The sequence below is a fragment of the Tripterygium wilfordii genome, chromosome 17 (assembly GCF_013401445.1).
Source record: "Tripterygium wilfordii isolate XIE 37 chromosome 17, ASM1340144v1, whole genome shotgun sequence".
Lineage (NCBI taxonomy): Eukaryota > Viridiplantae > Streptophyta > Magnoliopsida > Celastrales > Celastraceae > Tripterygium > Tripterygium wilfordii.
The window spans coordinates 12,349,557-12,366,757 of NC_052248.1; the positions used below are offsets into that span (position 1 = coordinate 12,349,557).

The 17,201-nt window shown below is 36.7% G+C and overlaps 3 protein-coding genes across 3 annotated transcripts; 2 read left to right on the forward strand and 1 right to left on the reverse strand.

The window, feature by feature from the left end:
- Positions 1 to 532: 532 nt before the first annotated feature.
- On the forward strand, positions 533 to 3,113 carry LOC119982158 (coiled-coil-helix-coiled-coil-helix domain-containing protein 10, mitochondrial-like). Its single transcript, XM_038825379.1, has 5 exons — positions 533 to 668; positions 1,424 to 1,483; positions 1,620 to 1,703; positions 1,833 to 2,005; positions 2,719 to 3,113. Exons 1-5 carry the CDS (start codon positions 647 to 649, stop codon positions 2,815 to 2,817), a joined length of 438 nt encoding a protein of 145 aa, XP_038681307.1. The 5' UTR covers positions 533 to 646; the 3' UTR covers positions 2,818 to 3,113.
- A 3,689-nt stretch (positions 3,114 to 6,802) lies between these two features.
- Positions 6,803 to 9,264, reverse strand: LOC119982074 (gamma-glutamyl peptidase 5-like). Its single transcript, XM_038825254.1, has 4 exons — positions 8,790 to 9,264; positions 7,535 to 7,687; positions 7,248 to 7,415; positions 6,803 to 7,148 (listed from the first exon to the last, which is right to left on the reverse strand). Exons 1-4 carry the CDS (start codon positions 9,099 to 9,101, stop codon positions 7,047 to 7,049), a joined length of 735 nt encoding a protein of 244 aa, XP_038681182.1. The 5' UTR covers positions 9,102 to 9,264; the 3' UTR covers positions 6,803 to 7,046.
- Positions 9,265 to 12,877: 3,613 nt separating this feature from the next.
- LOC119982944 lies at positions 12,878 to 16,903 on the forward strand. Its single transcript, XM_038826554.1, has 4 exons — positions 12,878 to 14,016; positions 14,098 to 14,247; positions 15,219 to 15,404; positions 16,417 to 16,903. The coding sequence occupies exons 1-4, from the start codon at positions 13,009 to 13,011 to the stop codon at positions 16,519 to 16,521; spliced, it is 1,449 nt and encodes a 482-aa protein (XP_038682482.1). The 5' UTR covers positions 12,878 to 13,008; the 3' UTR covers positions 16,522 to 16,903.
- The last annotated feature ends 298 nt before the right edge of the window (positions 16,904 to 17,201 follow it).

The following is a 17,201-nucleotide window of genomic DNA, read 5'->3' on the forward strand; positions in this document are numbered from 1 at the left end:
TCTGCTTCTTTTGGAGTCATGATTAAGTTGATGTAAAAGCATCCTTAATTCCTTAAAAAGTTAATTATACGTATATTTTTTAATGTAATAATATTATATGTACAATTAGTGTATAATGGAGAAAATAAAACACCACCCCTTCCTCTCTCCCATGATTGTGTAGGTCTTGTCTTCTATTTTCTTTGCTAATTTGCTTTCTCTTTTGCTTTGGTATATTAGATCATCACTTTATTTAGAATGTTCAATCATGCAATCAAGAAGCCCCCAGTCACTAAATTCAATCATGCATGTTCAAGATGTATACTATTATACTTTTATTTTATTTTATATACAACACGATACGGAATAATTCTTAAATTTTCAGATAATTACGAATGGCTTAACTGACACTCATGTGTTTCGAACCTCCTCATTCACTTATTTGTAATTAAAAAAAAATCTTAAATCTCCAAAGCCCAAAGTCCATCCTGAACCAGTCAATTTATGCCACGTAGGACGTGCAGCTACCACAGTACTACTCTCGACCCTAGCAGATCACGGATTTATATACAAGATTTCCTTGGTTTAGTCCAACCCAACGGAATTCCCCATCTACGACTACGACTCTCTTTTTGTCTCTCACCTTTCGCCGTCTTTACCAGCAGCCATGGCTCGTCGCAGCTCCGGAGGCTAGTTTACGTGCATATCTTTCTATGTACATGCTTTCAGATGTTATATATGTGCTCAGATATTTGGAATTTGATTGGATTTTTTAGGGTTTTTGCCACGTTTATCTCTCTTTTTAATTCGGTTTCAATGTTTCTTTTCTCAAAAAGAAGTCATAATCTTGCGCTTAATCTCAGCTCTATTAATATAATTTCTTTTGGATTATAGATTTAATTTGTGAGAGTGTTCGTATAGAGTCGTATGTAGATTTAGCTTTGTATTTTTGGACAGATAGCTATTAGTATAATTATCTGTCGCTTGTGATATTTTGTTGATATTGATTTTTACCGTTTCGTTGATTAATTTTTTGATTTGGGGAATTTTAGTGGGAAATGTGTTACGTTTGGTATTCAGGCTCAAAATGGATTCTTTCTTGTTTTATGCCGCAACCCAGATGACAACTGAGCTTAACAACAAAATAAATGTTTTTGGTGGATTTGTTGAAGTTTTCATTTGAACATGACATGCCATAGACCTATTCATAGATTTTCATTGGTCCAATCTGATATCGTATGTGGTTTCATTACTCTATGGATTTGCGGATTTGAGATCATGAAAATGCTATTAAACTTGTCTGCTTGTTTCGCTTCATTTTATTTTTCTCTCGGGGATAATATTCAGGCAGCATGGTGGGGTTTTAATATGTATACACAAGTTCCAATGTAGTTATTTGGTTTCGTTATTTTATCCTTTCCAATGTAATTGACCTTGTTTACAGGAAGGTCTGCCTCTCGTCCAGCTCCTCGATCAGCCCCAGCACGTAACCCTCCACAGACCGGTAATGTTTTTAGATATATCTCTTAATTTGCTTAAGCAGCTTTTTCCTGAACAGATGGGACAGTTTCTTAGACTAGAGTGTTGTTAGTATATCATTGAATGTTGTTGGTAATCATTTTTTTTTTGTTTTGAATCAGTTAACCATGCTCCTCCTCCCGCACCTGCTCAGGGTGGCAGTGGTGGATCTATGCTCGGAGGCATTGGTTCAACCATAGCTCAGGGTAAGTAAGGAAATCACCTTTTTTCTATATGGACTTAAATATATGTTCGTGTGCTTGTCGTGATGTCCTTTTGTTTTTCCAATCAAATCCATGCTTGAAACCTCTTTTGCCTATTTTGTGTTTTTGTAGGCTTGGCTTTTGGTACTGGAAGTGCAATGGCTCACAGGGCTGTAGATTCAGTGATGGGCCCTCGCACTATTCAACATGAAACTGTGGCATCCGAGACTGCTGCTCCAGCACCCACCACAAATAGTCTTGGTGGATCTGATGGATGCAATAATCACTACAAGGCTTTCCAAGATGTATGCTCATTTTTCTCAATTAGTTGTTACCTTGATATACTAATTTGATGTGTGTTCCAAACTTTGAGTGAGAATAGCAATGTGCAAACAAGCATTGGCAGCAAAACTTTATTATTTTGATATGCTGTTGTGGGTTATATGCATGATATCATTGTTCAACACGGAATGGTTAGGGAACTGATTGGTTTTGTGTTGTAGCATTTTGATTTTCAGTTATTGGGATTTAATGTATTGCAAAACTCTAGATTCAGTTGCAACAAATCTTTGGGTTTTTTTTTTGGTTGGCTGGCCTGCACTTAGAATTAGATGAGCGATTGTTTGTTATCATTTAGTAATTAATCTCGCGAAATATTATTTGTTGCCATATGTGATGTCTCTCCGCATCTCACTTTACTTTGACTTCTATGTATGTGTTGTTCTAGTTGTGCATTTGGATACTATTGTTTGTTGGAAGCAACAGGCGAACATGTGGCCTAGTGGTAGAATTGCATGTGTGCAACACTGCAACCTCGAGGTCGCGTGTTCAATTCCTGAAACAGTCTATCCACATATCATGTGGGTCTCTCATGTATTTGTTGGGGTAAGATCTGCATACATCATGTCTGTTCCCGACCTAGCCCACTGCAAGAGCATTGTGTATCTGAGTTGTTTACCCTTTGTTTGTAGGAAATGGCACTTGTATTTATACCTGATTAATTCCTCTTTTCTTGCAGTGTATAAACAGCTCTGGAAGCGATATCAGCAAGTGCCAATTCTACATGGATTTGTTGTCTCAATGCAGGAATAACTCCGGCTCTACGATGAGTGCCTAAGTGCTATTGCATGGTCCACTATGCACTGAATGGATCATCAGCTTTTCCCTTTGCTTCAATTGTGTGGATTTTATGCTTTATGAAGATGATGATGAAGCTGTCTGTGAGCTCATATTAATAAACTCAATTATTGGGTCTCCTGAACAAGGAGTTTGAACTACTTTATGCTACATAAATGTTGGATCTTGGGATCTTTAATTTAATGTTATCTTGTTGTTAGACTGCACTGGTTCTGGTGATGTTTTGCCTATTGGACAATGATAGCTCATTGTAATATTATTTACTTTTTGGCCTCTCTCTTACCTTTATCAAGTTTGGAGCTCTTAATTATTTGGTAGGCATGATTGGGGATTTCTTTGGTTTCCTTGTTCCTGGAAATTGCTAGGATAAGTATCCATGAACTTAGGATGAATGTATGCGGAAATTGTGGAGGCATGAGTTTAGAAAGCTGGGTCTGGACATCTTGGGAAAATGCGTGAACATATTGATGTCATTGGATCGTGTTGGTCTTATTGCTAAACATATTGGATCTTGGTGGTCGTATTGCTAATTTTGACCAAATAAGAAGGTCATGTTTGTTCAAAGTGCTATTCAACTGTTTGATGCGTAGAGGATACTCAGCAGATGCTGCAATTGTCTGGGTTCTGAGGGCATTTGAGCTTTGTTACGAGGTAATGATCTTTAATTAAAGCCAAAGCTTTTAGTGAGTGGTATGCATATTAAGAACCTGTTTGGAATGATGTTTTAGATAAGTTGGGTAGGGTTAAGGGGAGAGGAGTAATTTCACTTTGTTCAGATTGTATGCGAGAGTTAAGTGGGGTGAAGTTGAGAGGAAATTTCCCCGCTTAACTCTTATGGCTTGATTCACATCTTTTAACTCTCCTTAACTCACAACCCTAAGGGTGAGTAAATGTTGTACCATTTTTATGAGAATCTCACATTGGAAGATGGTGGGTTTGGAGTCTATAAGCTAGGACAAACTTCCTATTGTCAACGTAGGTTTTCAATAGAGAGTTAGACCCAAACTTGTGATGCTAGACTTGGGCCTTCATCCCGTGTGGTGGGTATTCATCATTGACACTCTCATTGAGAGTACAGGCCCGTGGGTTGGCATTATCGTAGGCGGGCTTGTCCCAGAGCCCATTCCTTTGTGGTGTTGGATTAACAGACAGTGGGCCGTGTCCATTGTGGCGGGTATTCATCACCCTTCCATAACTTTCCCTCACTTAACTCTCCTCCCTTGACCCTACTCATTTTTTCAGTCCAAGTAGCAGGCCCTAAGCGATGAATATGATAGTTTTTTCAGTCCAGGTAGCAGGCCCTAAGTGATGAATATGATAGTTGACAGTTACCACTAGCCCTTTCTTAGCTATCATGGAGTACTAATCCATGATGTGGTAGAAATGGAATATGAATGATTTGTCAATTGTGGTTGAAAGGGACACTGGCGAAAATGGGTGCAGGTTATTTTCTGTTAGAAAAGCCGCCCCTAGGAGTCATTTTGGACCAAGTCTAGTTCTTGCTCTTTGGCATTAATCACATTGTGATTGCTGAATCACCTTCAGTAGTGTGTGCTAATGAGGAATTGGTAGTTCGTTGATTAATTCTCACATGGATTCCAATTTTTTTTGTTTCAATTGTGGAAAGAAAGAGCTCGTGGAAATCCTCTCTGTCGTTGATTTATCTTTCTTGCATTATATCCCATACTGTCGCCCAAAGTCCCAGCAGATGCAAAGTAGGTGGTTATCAGGTCTTTCAGTGTTGTCATAGCAAATAGGTAGTAATCCTATGTTGACCCAGTACAGTCTGTGCTGTCTTGTCTGATTTGGATACCACGTTCCTTAGAAATGATCTATCGTTTTTCCCAGGGCAAATGATACATTTGGTTATTGACATACAAGGTCCGTTACAATTCAATCTCTTATGTTCAAATGTAACAATTTGGTTACGGGTAAATTGTTACCGGTACATGTAAATCCACCAAGTCTAAGCTCGTAAGTAAACCACCCTACGGTAGGACCCTTAACAACTTTAACACTTTTTTATACACTTTTTACATTTTATTATTTATTATTTTGTTTTATTATATTTTAAAGATAATCTATCATATCAGACAACCCATTACATTGCTACATCACATCATGTTTTCTAAAGTTCATGAACCCAACGTCTAAATTAACTCCTCAATTTTTTAAAGTTCAAATTAACAGCTATATTTTTTTTATTATAATTAGAGATGTTCTCCACTTGTTTCAATCAATAAATTCTCTCCAATTCTATTTTATGCTCTCCAATTCTCTCTATCTTATTTTCGCCAGTTTAGAGGAAAAAATGAATTTGGATCAACTATGAAGTTGGATCGAAGATTTGTAGTTGTCAAGTGGTTCTAGTGACAATCAAGTAAATATACATATTTTTTTTATTTTTTTCGTAAAATATTATTATTATTTGCTTATGGTAAGGTGAATATCTATTATTGGCATGATGATTTTTTTATAAAACAAGAAGACGAACCTGTGGAAGAAAGTGAAGACAATATTGACGTTGATGTTACAAATGAATTTTTCACTGACACGCTATGATGTTGCTGTGATTTACCACGAAAATTTTTGACTTCAAGATTCAATTTTAGTGTTAAATTTCACACGTTTACATTTAATTCCTGACCTAACTTTCTTAATTACTATATCCTCAGGTATTTAAAACGTGTCAATCCTTAATTGATTGGGTTTAAGACAGTGGACGTAATTTGAGATTTATCATCGTCATTAAAAAGTCAGAGATTGGTGGATTAGAAAAGAGACCCACATTGCAATTACAATATGATCTCGGTGGTACATACAGAAGTAAGAAACCGTTGACGAAATATACTGGCACCAAAAAAAATAGATGGTCCTTTCAGATTGAAAGGAGTGAAATTGAAAACAGATGATGATTGGATGTTAATGGTGCCATGTGAAAAGCATAACCGTGCCGCGACATTATATATGGGCCTCTTGATTGTTTCGAGGTACAATGTCATTTTCTACACGTTCTTAGTGAGTTACAGAGCTTGACGTATTTGTCACTTCAATCAACTCCTCCACCGCTGTATCAACATGTTGCTATAGCTATCGGCACGTAAATAATAATCATTATGTCCAGGTTACGTTGACAGAGGGTTATCCGATGCCTCTCATTACGTATCAATGGAAACACTTCAGGTATGATTGTGCAGCTGCATGGGCTACGCCTTATATGGAACAACTTAATGCGTACATACAACATACTCGTTTTAAGTTTCCTCCTGAAACTATTGTGTTAGAAGATTAGAGATGCAACATGTATTAATGTGACCCAATAAAATAATTATTTTACTTTATTATAGTAATTAATTTTTAGACACGAGTCCCACTGACAAACAAAAGAGCAAGCAAAAGCCTGCAGGAAGTTGGATAATAGTGGCAGAAAATTAAAAGAGAGAAAAATAAATGAGAGAAAAATAAATGAGAATGAAATGTTTAAGGAGAAAAAATGAGAAAAAAAATTAAAAGAGAATAAAATTAAAAAGTGAAACGTTTGGGTATATGGGTTCATAGGAGTACGGAGCATCTAGTTATGGGATCACTGACAAAGAGGTGTAGCTACTGAAAAATTAGGTGTGAATATCAATTTCCTCACCCTTTGGTTACTGGAGTTTATGAGTTGTTTTACAATCATAGAATCTATAAATCCGATCAGTCAACATGCTTACCTGTCATGTTTGAAACATAACGGACTGAATTGTAACATACTCTATTTGTCAGTAACCAAATGTATCATTTACTTTTCTTTTTCATGTATAATGACTATGGAGATAGCAACGGAATCCAAAATTTTATACATCGGTTTACCCTCTATGAGTAGTCGTCAATGGTACTTCGATTCAAAAAAGGTGGTGTTGTGAAGAGAGTGAAGGTGGGTTATATGATGTGAGATTATAGTATTGACAATCAATAAAAGAAAATTAACAAATAAACAACTTTTCGTTTCATAATTGATTGAAGAAAGTAAATGACTTTTGCCAAACCTTTTAAGGTGCTATACGCCTAATCCAATTGCAACTCACATCCTCCCCTCAAATTGGCAGCTTTGGTCCACATATAATCAACTTAAACTGGTCACTAAACACTGCACCTAACCTCAATTACGTCTTTATTCTCATTATTTTTACAAATTCATTTTTTTTCCCTTCTGATTTTAATTTGTCATCACAATCTCCCCTTTAGAAAGCTCACACACAGTTTCTTCCACGCCTCCCTGTTCGGCTCTAGTTCCTCCACATTCTTCTTTGCTTCCTCCGCAATCGAATCCTGTTTAATAATACATAAACGTCTTCATAAAATCGTGTATAAATAAACAATTTAATAAAAAACTAAATAATATATTCGATAAATATTTATTTATTATACCTTGATGTCTTTGCATTTGAGAAGTCGATCAATCAGGTGGAGCAGAATGTCTTTGTTGTACTCGGGGTGTCCTTGAATCCCCATAAAGTGGTCCCCATACCTGAACATCTCAATCCCAGTCTTATCTGACGATCCGATCACCTCTGCTTTTGGAGGGAGTTCGCGGATCTATCGTATTTACAATAAGACCCAACACACACGATTATTATTATTCTTCCTAAAATGCAAAGAAAAGGGGGGGAGACGATGATTCGGTGTTTTCGATATCATTTTAGGGATTTACAAACCTCATCTCGATGACACTCGATTAAAGGGAGACGTGCTGGCACTTTAAGCGATGAGAAGATCTTCGATGATGAAGACAAGTTGACGGTTCTCACTCCTATGTCCCATCCTGATACGTTACGCCCCACCTTTCCTCCCAATGCACGCCCTAATATCTGTACCCAAAAACATTAATAATATCTTTAAATTATCAACAATCCAATCATTTATTTAATCAAATATTAATCACTACTTAAAACGTGTACGATTAGCAAAATCCTTTTTTTTTTAAATACGGTTGAAAACGACTAGCACAATATTAAATCTTTTGTTGACAGGCATTTGCATCATCAGCCAGCCTTTTTTGTTGCCTTAAAATACACGTGTGCACAGTCGGAGTTGCTGTGCCCAATTGACATGGAATTTGTTGGCTAAACATTTAATGGAGTTGTACCAAATGGTAGACAATGACCACATTGAGGATCAAACCTATTTTAGGGATACCAATCTAACACTAAGGTTATTGTAATTTTTGATCATTGAAAAATTTCTCAATTTTCAATTCAACCACCAAATATTAAAACATTTCTATTTGAGAACCTAAAATTTACAAATATTGCTAATTTTTTGTGACTAGATTGAAAATTAACCAATCTTTCAATGATAAAAAAATTACATTAACCATTCCACACCTCTACAATCACATCCCATTTTCATATTATATCTAATATTTTAATTTTTAAAATATAAAATAAAGATTGTATGAGAGAAAAATGGGATGAAACGGGAGAGGGAACAAAATATTTTTGAGTTTGGGGTAGAATGGTCATTTGGGTAGGATAATGTCTAAGATCCCAAAAAAGTGATCTCTAAATACTCCTATTTATCATGGAATGAGCCATACACGTGTGTTTTTAATCAATGATTATTTTTATACCACATAAATTTGAGGTATTTTGGGGTCACAAAAAGATGATGTGATATTATCCTTTGGGATATCCAAAGGGTGGCCAGCTGCCAGCGCAAAAATAATTGAAAATGGGTTTTTAATAGATGATCTCAGTTTACACACAAAATTGGAAATGACCATAATAGCCTTCTTTCCTCAAACGTCAATTAACCGTCATTGTGGTCTAAACAGTCTTTTCCCCGGATCGAACTGCTAAAACCCCCAAAATCTTTACGCTTCTTGTGTTTATGACCATCAAAAACGGCAGATGAAGACGGATCAAGTTTAAGACTTAAATTAAATAGAATTAGTTAGTTAATTAATTATACCTGATGGCCAAAGCAGATCCCGAGAACCTTCTTCTTCATGAAATCCAATCGCTTCAGCAGCGCCAATAGCCTGTGGATCCAAACATCATTTCCGTGGGCGTCGTTGCAGCTTCCGGTGATAACGAATCCTTCGTAGGCCTCAACTTCTTCGTCGCTGGGGAACTCACCGCAGGCGACTCTATACACATCCCATCTCTCGCCTTCCTCCGCCAGCATTTTCCTAAACACGCCAAAGTAGCCTCCGTACATCTTCTTCACGTACTCCGAATCCTCCGCGCACAGCAGCACCGCGTATCGCTTACCGGCTGCCATATCTGTTCGTTAGTTTTTTTTTCCCTCCCTCTTCTGAACAAGAACAACTGTCGAAGAGAATGTGAATTTCTTTCTCTCTCTAAAAAATTGTGTGAATCTTTTAGAGGGTGAGGGTGAGGGTTCGAGAGGGTTTCTGCAAGTTCAGTGGTTGTGTTTATAAATTGGAGTATCGGACGGCTAAATAAAAAGGACGCGTTTTTCCTGGGTAATTACAGTAAGGCGGATTTTCTGGCTTTCCTAATTTGCCCCTATGTTGTTAGTACTAATTTTAGGCTGGATTACAGTTAATTAGTAGATTGTTTTGGATTTTTTTGGTGTATTGGCTTTATTTTGAAAAGAATAATCAATATTTTTAATTAGCAGGTTTTAAATATTACAAATTTGTTATACCAATAAGAAAATCCACAAGTTATTTATTTTTATTTAATTTTTTTGATGTGGGGATCATATATAGGGATTCAGGTGCACCTAAAAATGTTGATTTTTTTTTTTGAAAATCATAAATGTGTAGTATTTAGTATAATAAATTCAACGATATGTTTAAATCAAAAGTAAAAATTCATCGCTATCGAAATATCTAATTTTTTAAGTTTATATTCGATGGTTTAGAATTGTTATGTCTAATCATAATGAATTTGATTTTTGTTTCTAATGAAAATATATCGTTGAATTTATTATAATAAACACTACACATTCTTTTTTCGAAAAAATTATAAATTTTGTTGGTGCACCATCTGTGCATTTACTTTTTCCTAATGTGATGCTGTCCAAGAAAATCACTATTTGAGAGAGTATTACGAAAAAAAAAGTCCAAAAATGTGTTAAAAACTTCGAGTCATAAATTTAAATGTATTTGCTTTAATTTAAAGCAATAGTCTTCACTTGGGTTATGTAAATTTTTGGTCATTGAAAGATATCGTAAATTTCATTTTGATCATCCAAAAATCAAACATTTCAAGTCAGTCACCCAATTTTTTTTTGATACACTTTAACCATTCAGACATATATTGGGGATTTAGGGCAGCCAACTGTCTTACGTGTCATTTTTTTTTTTAGTTTTTCAAGGTATCTCCAATCAAGCCTAGGACTAATCCTCCGAGGTACGGTCGGGTGCCAAAGTCATGGACCTCTCCCAAGAAGATTTTCTACATCCACAAGAACTCGAACCCAATACCTTACTTAGGCGACCATAGCTCCTTACCACTCAGGCTAACCTTCGTTGGTTTCTACGTGTCACTTTGAAGGTTAATGGAATGAGCCCAAATATTTTTAATAGTATTCACTTCAATTACTTGAAACAAAAATGGAATGAGCCCAATTCTTTTTTCATTTCATTAAACTTAATAAATATTGCCGATAATTAATAAGCCATTTAGCATTCGGTAGTGAGATATATTAAAACTTAGTAACCGATAGTTAAATGTAATTAATTAGGCACAATTGAACTTGTGTAGCGAAATATTAATATGTTATTTGCTGTCAAAATAAACTACCTTAAAATATGTGAAAAATAAGCTATATTATAAGTTGTCATGATATTTGGTGAAACTTATAATTGATGTTAATTTATAAGATGTGAAAAGGTGTATCATGTTTAGTTTAATGAATGAAACTTATAATTGATGTTAATTTATAAGATGTGAAAAGGTGTATCATGTTTAGTTTAATGAATGGAATAAAAATTACACAAAAATACGATAACTGTATAAATCATTCTACTTTGTTATTTATGTTTTTTATTTATTGGTAAATTTATTTTATTTTTATCATAAATTTTAATCTTAAGTTCATACTCACAATTTATAAGATATTTTTATAAAATAAAACTGAAATTATTTTGCATTAGTAACATTTTTATCCGTTTTGGGTCAATCCATATTGACATGCACGACTTTGTCTTTCCAGACCCAATACCAATCCATACTAGTTTAGGATCAAGAAAATTGATTGTTGCTAGTTAACAAGTTTGAACCATTATAATATTGTACTTCATATCTTCCTTGTGCGATGATGTGGAACAAGAGACTTAATCCTTTTGTAACTCATTAACTCACCTAACACCACCAAATTTACACTATAGAGACTTGTGGTTCTGCCCACTCGAGTCGGATGTTACATAAAGAGTGCTAACATACAAATGGATTATATTGTTTATAAGATTATTGTATTAATCATTTAATCTTTGTCCCTTACATAATAATCATTTAATCTTTCTCCCTTACATACACAAAATTTTATTCGAATATTTTATTAAGTATATTTTAAAATATATATATAAAAATCGTGAGAGTCAATCCCACTAGAAAAGTCGCTTTGCTGGATCCACGTGTATGCATGGCTTTGCGGAGGATTATGAGGCTAAAATTGTCTGTAGCGATCCCTCAATGTTACGCAAAGTCGCAAACTGTTTTTATTTTATTTTTATTTTTTTAATTTTGATTTCCTTTTGAAATTCGAGAATTTTAAAATCAAGGCCTGTCAAATGCTAGACGACAATCCTCTGCAAAACCTGTGTCGAAATCTATATTGTCAATTAAGTTTGGCCAAGATCTAACGAAAAATCAAACGGGGATAGATCCAATTGAAAATCGAACCACGGAAATTCCGCAAGCACACTTTTTTGGCCTAAGCAGATAATAATAAGCTGGGCTATCCCGTTTGGTTACCACCTACCTATTCTATGACTGTGTTAGTTGTGTTTTATTTATGTAGATAACTAAGATAAGTGGGGATGACGACTAGAATCCATGGACCCATTGGCCATGACTGGTTAGTTATCAATATATGTAACTATATAAAATTCTCAGATTTCTAATTCAATGGAAATTTAATTCATGATTTTGAATCATATATGATAGAGGTCATTGAATCTGAACTTTGTAAATTAATTTTAAGGAGTTGACGAAAAGGATATAATATTATAGGGTATGGTATTTACCTTATATTTATTCTATAATATCTTGCACATTAGTAATTGATTTTTTATAGATACATATGTAGATCTACAACCACTACTGATGACCTCTTTTTTTTGAAAAAGATCACAAATGTGATTGTATTCATTTATCTAATAAATTAGGTAAGATAATTTGAAACCCGGAGATAATCGAACGATTAAAGACGGAATAATAATACATCCCACAAAAAGCTAATTAAAAAAAGAGACAAGAAAAACATAAAATCAATCGTCATTGGACACCCCCGGACAACACCGAACTCAATTGGATGTCGTCGGACACCGAACAACATCTTATTCTACCGGGCTACGCCGGATTAAATAAATAAAAATGGAAAAAACAACATAAACAAAACATATATGGCCATTTGAACACTCCTCCAAGCATATCGAAATCTAGATCCACCGAAATCATGACTAGCGATACTTGATGTTGATGCTTGGAACTCAGAACGTACTAAAGGATCTATAATCATACGTCGCTCTTGAAGCCAAACTATCTTCCAATCATAATTCTTATTAAATCGATCTTATTAATATAAAATTTTATTTATTATCCAATTATGAGACTAAATTAGGATAGGAGAGAGAATAGAATTAGATTTATGTTAATTTAATTAAAATAATCTCAAAAACAACGTTACTTTGTGGGCTGGACATTTTAAGTTTTTTTGGGTTCACACAGTTCCAGTACCAATTTGATAAGTGTTAGCTTTTGGACTCCTTGGGCCGCAGCAAGCCCGGAAACCTTAAATTGCCCATTTACGAAAACTTAACGTTATTTTATTATCCTAACCGGTTTACAGAGAAACGTCGTCGTTTACTTGCCGACCCAGACACCATCGCCGGAAGCTCCGAGCCTCCGATATCTTGGACACTCAAAAAAACCCTACACATACCACCCTTTCACATACACAAAATTTGATTCAGAAACACACAAATTTCTTCAAAATGAGAGCAATTGGTAGAAGAATCCCAAACCCTAACAATTCCTTCCTCTCTAATGGAACCAGCAAGAACCCATTCTTAATGTCTGTGCCTTACTATTCCTTCTCTTCCTCCGCCGGTCGCGGCCGAGGTGGTGGGGGCCCCGCTTCCAGTTCCGTGTTCGGTTCCTTGAGTGGTGACGAGGAAAAATCGAGACCTGACTCGACAGAGTCTCCGCCGCCTGGTCTCGGCCATGGCCGGGGCAGGCCCATTCCTTCCGACCCAGTTCTTCCCTCTTTCTCATCCTTCGTTTCTTCAATTAAACCTGTTCAGCCTGGAGCAGGTCGCGGTCGGCTAGCGGCCGGGTCAACTCAGAATCGATTCGGTGCGGATTCGCCGACTATTTCACATGACTCGAGGTCACCTGACATTTCTTTACCCACTAGGAAAGAGGAGGACGATGAAGTTGATAAATCGACTCCCCTGTCTCAGTCAGAAGAGTCCAATCTCCCGACAAGCATACTCTCAGCTCTGCCTGGTGCTGGACGGGGAAAACCAGTGAACCAAACGGATTCTACACCTCAAACCCAGGAGGATAATCGGCATTTGAGGCGCAAGCCTAAGCCTAGTCCAGCTAGAGATGAGATACGGCAGCCCCAGCAGAAGTTGAGCACGGAGGAGGCTGTGAAGAAAGCAGTAAATATTCTATCTCGCGGTGGTGGCGGCCCTGAGGAAGGTGGTGATACTGGCATCGGGAGGGGACGAGGTGGGCGTGGGAGAGGGAGGAGAGGGAGAGGTATGGGTGGAAGAGGTTGGAGAGGTAGGGGGCGTAGAGGGGTAAGTGAGGATGGAGAAGAAGGTGAATTTGCTGGGCTTGAGCTTGGGGACAATGCTGACGGCGAGAAGTTAGCCCAGAGGCTTGGACCGGAGAATATGAACAAGTTGGTCGAAGGGTTCGAGGAGATGAGTAGTAGAGTACTGCCTTCGCCAATTGATGATGCTTATTTGGATGCCATGCACACCAATTTCTTGGTAAGCTTTTCAATAATCTATATGGTTTTGTAGTGGTTGCAAGACCAATGGAGGTAGAAGACACTAAATTTTTGATTGCAGATTGAGTTTGAGCCAGAGTATTTGATGGGGGAGTTCGATCAAAACCCTGATATTGATGAGAAGCCCCCTATTCCTCTTCGCGATGCCCTAGAGAAGGCAAAGCCTTTCTTGATGGCATATGAAGGAATTCAAAGCCACGAAGAGTGGGAGGTACATTGAATTTCTGTTACAATATAAATTCCTTCATTAATCTTTTTTTTTTATGCATGAATAAGTTTGGGACTTTTTTGTATACAAAGTCAAAAAAACTACTCGTAGTATAATCTATTTATTTGCTGCTATGTGAATTTCTGGAATCTGATTTCATTTATTTTGTTTATACACTTTCATATGCCATTAAATTGCTTTTTCTATTTGGTCTTTTTTGGGATGGATGTAAAGCTCTTAATCCCTATATGATATGTTGCATTGCTTGAGAGGTGGAGTAAGAACAGTGAGACGGGGAAGTTGAATTTTCTGTTAAAGTTGAATTGTCATGGAATGTTGCATGGTGAGCTCAATGTTGTGTTATATGATTTTGGATAATCAATTTCTGCTTCGGAAGGTGGTGGTTATGACATCCATGGAATATTTTTATCTGTTGTAAAAGTGAAAGTCGGTTTCTGCACGCTAATATGTTTTATGAACGTGATGTTTTTCTGCTTTAAACCTGAATGTTGGATGTAGTTGTGTTATATGATTTTGGATAATCAATTTCTGCTTCGGAAGACGATGGTTATGACATCCATGGAATATTTTGATATGTTGTAAAACGAAAGTCGGTTGCTGTACACTACTATTTTTGATGAACGTGATTTTTTTTTTGAAACCTGAACAGTGGAAGCTTTTTCTGTGGATTTTTCTTTAGCTTTGTGCTGCCTGGAATGACACTATATCAGAATTTGTGTTGCAAGTTTCAAGTTAGTGCTTGTTTGTAAAAATAATAACTAGAAAGAAGATAGGCCGGTCAAACAAAAACAACGCGCAACGGCCGCTCCTAGTCACTAAGTAGTGCTATTCTGTCCTCCGGGGGACTCCACCAAGAGATTTTACTACCTAACCTCGAATTTTGACTGAAGTCTGTAACTTGTGCCTTTGTATTATGTGCTATTTCAACATTCCCGTGTTTCTTGCCTTTCCAGGAGGCTGTAGAAGAAATAATGAAGCAAGTTCCGCTTTTGAAGGAGATTATTGATTATTACAGTGGACCAGATAGGGTAACTGCAAAGACACAACAACAAGAGCTAGAGAGAGTTGCAAAAACTATTCCTGAAAGGGCACCCGATTCTGTGAAGCGGTTTGCTGACCGTGCAATTCTTTCTCTACAGGTCAGTGTATGACTGTTTTCATCTTCCTGTATTATGTTAAATTGATGCTATGAGGGCAGCATTTTCAATTGTATGTCTCTGTACTTCTTACTGGTGCAGTTGGTTGGGGAGTGATTTGCTTCGAATGTGCCCTACATTTGGATTTGGTGAATGCTATGATATGCTCACTCTCATTTAATGTCATACTGTAATTTTTGGTGTTCGATGTAGTAGTTTTGCTCTATCCTTGGGGTCTACTTACTGGCAAGGATGGGACAACTTTCATAGGACATGTAGTGAATGCATGGAACCTTATGAGGCGGCTGCTTTGTGGGACAGGATATCCAGCCTGTCTTGCATAGTATTTGGATGAATGTTGTACACTGGAGCTGCCCACTTTTAGTTTTTGCTTCTCTTTCCCGTCATCAGTAGTAAAGGACTACAGGTAGCAAGTTTCTTTTGTGGTTTTTCGAACATGTTGGTGAGATTTTGATAGCTGGTTGAAACAAGAACATAGGATGAATGGTTTGAGAAAAATAATAGCAACAATATGGTATCAACTTTCTTCGTGGGCGACACTACTTGTTTTAGAATTTACCGTTTTTAGCCCCATGCTGGTTGATTTATGGTCTTATCAACCTCACACTTCAGAATCACCTTGAAAGATATAAACTCCCCAAGTTTTAGATCTCCCACAGTTTCTTGCTACAATTATTGCCAAATTTTCTAATAGCTTTTCTCATGCAGTCTGTGACAATATCATGAAATGGGTTGCTTATACTGATCATATTGTTACAAGTACAAAATTCTTAAGCTTTCATAGACACACATGTACATTGGTGCACGGACGTTTTCTTTTGTGTGAGTGCAGAATATGCAGGTGCACACTCATGCTAGTAAAGACTAAAGAGGATAAATCACACTTGAGGATGCTGTTTGTCTTGCCTCGGATCCTTATAATAGTTCCTTTATGTTCATTTGCAATATTCGAAGTGAGTAGTTTAACATTTCATGCAACTGTTTAACGACGCAGAGCAATCCTGGATGGGGATTTGACAAGAAATGTCAATTTATGGACAAGATGGCGTGGGAGTTTTCTCAGCATTACAAAAAGGACAAAAAACCATCCTTGCGATGAGGCGGAGCAATTATGACGAGGATGTGATGAGAAGTGCCTCAGCAGGTGTCAAAAGTGAGTTTTTGCTGGCTCTAGAATGAAGATGAAGGTTATAGCTGAGATCATATTGATTTTTTTTAAGTATCTTGGGTGTCTGGGATTGAAAATTTCAAGAACATTTCATATCTGGGCTGTGTTTCAGATAGCTGATGCAGAATTTGATTCAATAATAATTCAGCTTGTTCATTTCAGTTCATTTAGTAGGTTATTGGATTCATTTTCTTCAACAGTTTTTTCTCTCTTTTTGCTTTCTTAAGACTTGTTCAGTATAAGTTTCGACTGTATGTCTTGTTAGTAATGGACATGATAATGTCAACAGTGGAGAGTCCATTTCTTGATCTTATTATATTTGAAATTATTGGATCCAATATTTCCAGGCTACTTTATTAATACCAAATTCTGCCTTCGGTTTTGATGGTGGTTGTAAAATCATATACGAGGAACCCCACCTGCAATTAACCAGCCGTGATCTGCTGGAGTCGTAGTGCCACCGTTCATAGCCATTACTATATTCTTCTTCTGTTTTTTGGACTGGTAAGGCCCTAGTCTAATGGTCACTTTGTAATTCCTGAGTCAGTTTTAAACCCGCTATGACCATTCCATGCGCAGAGTGGATCATTCTTAAACCGAAGCCCAGTGTG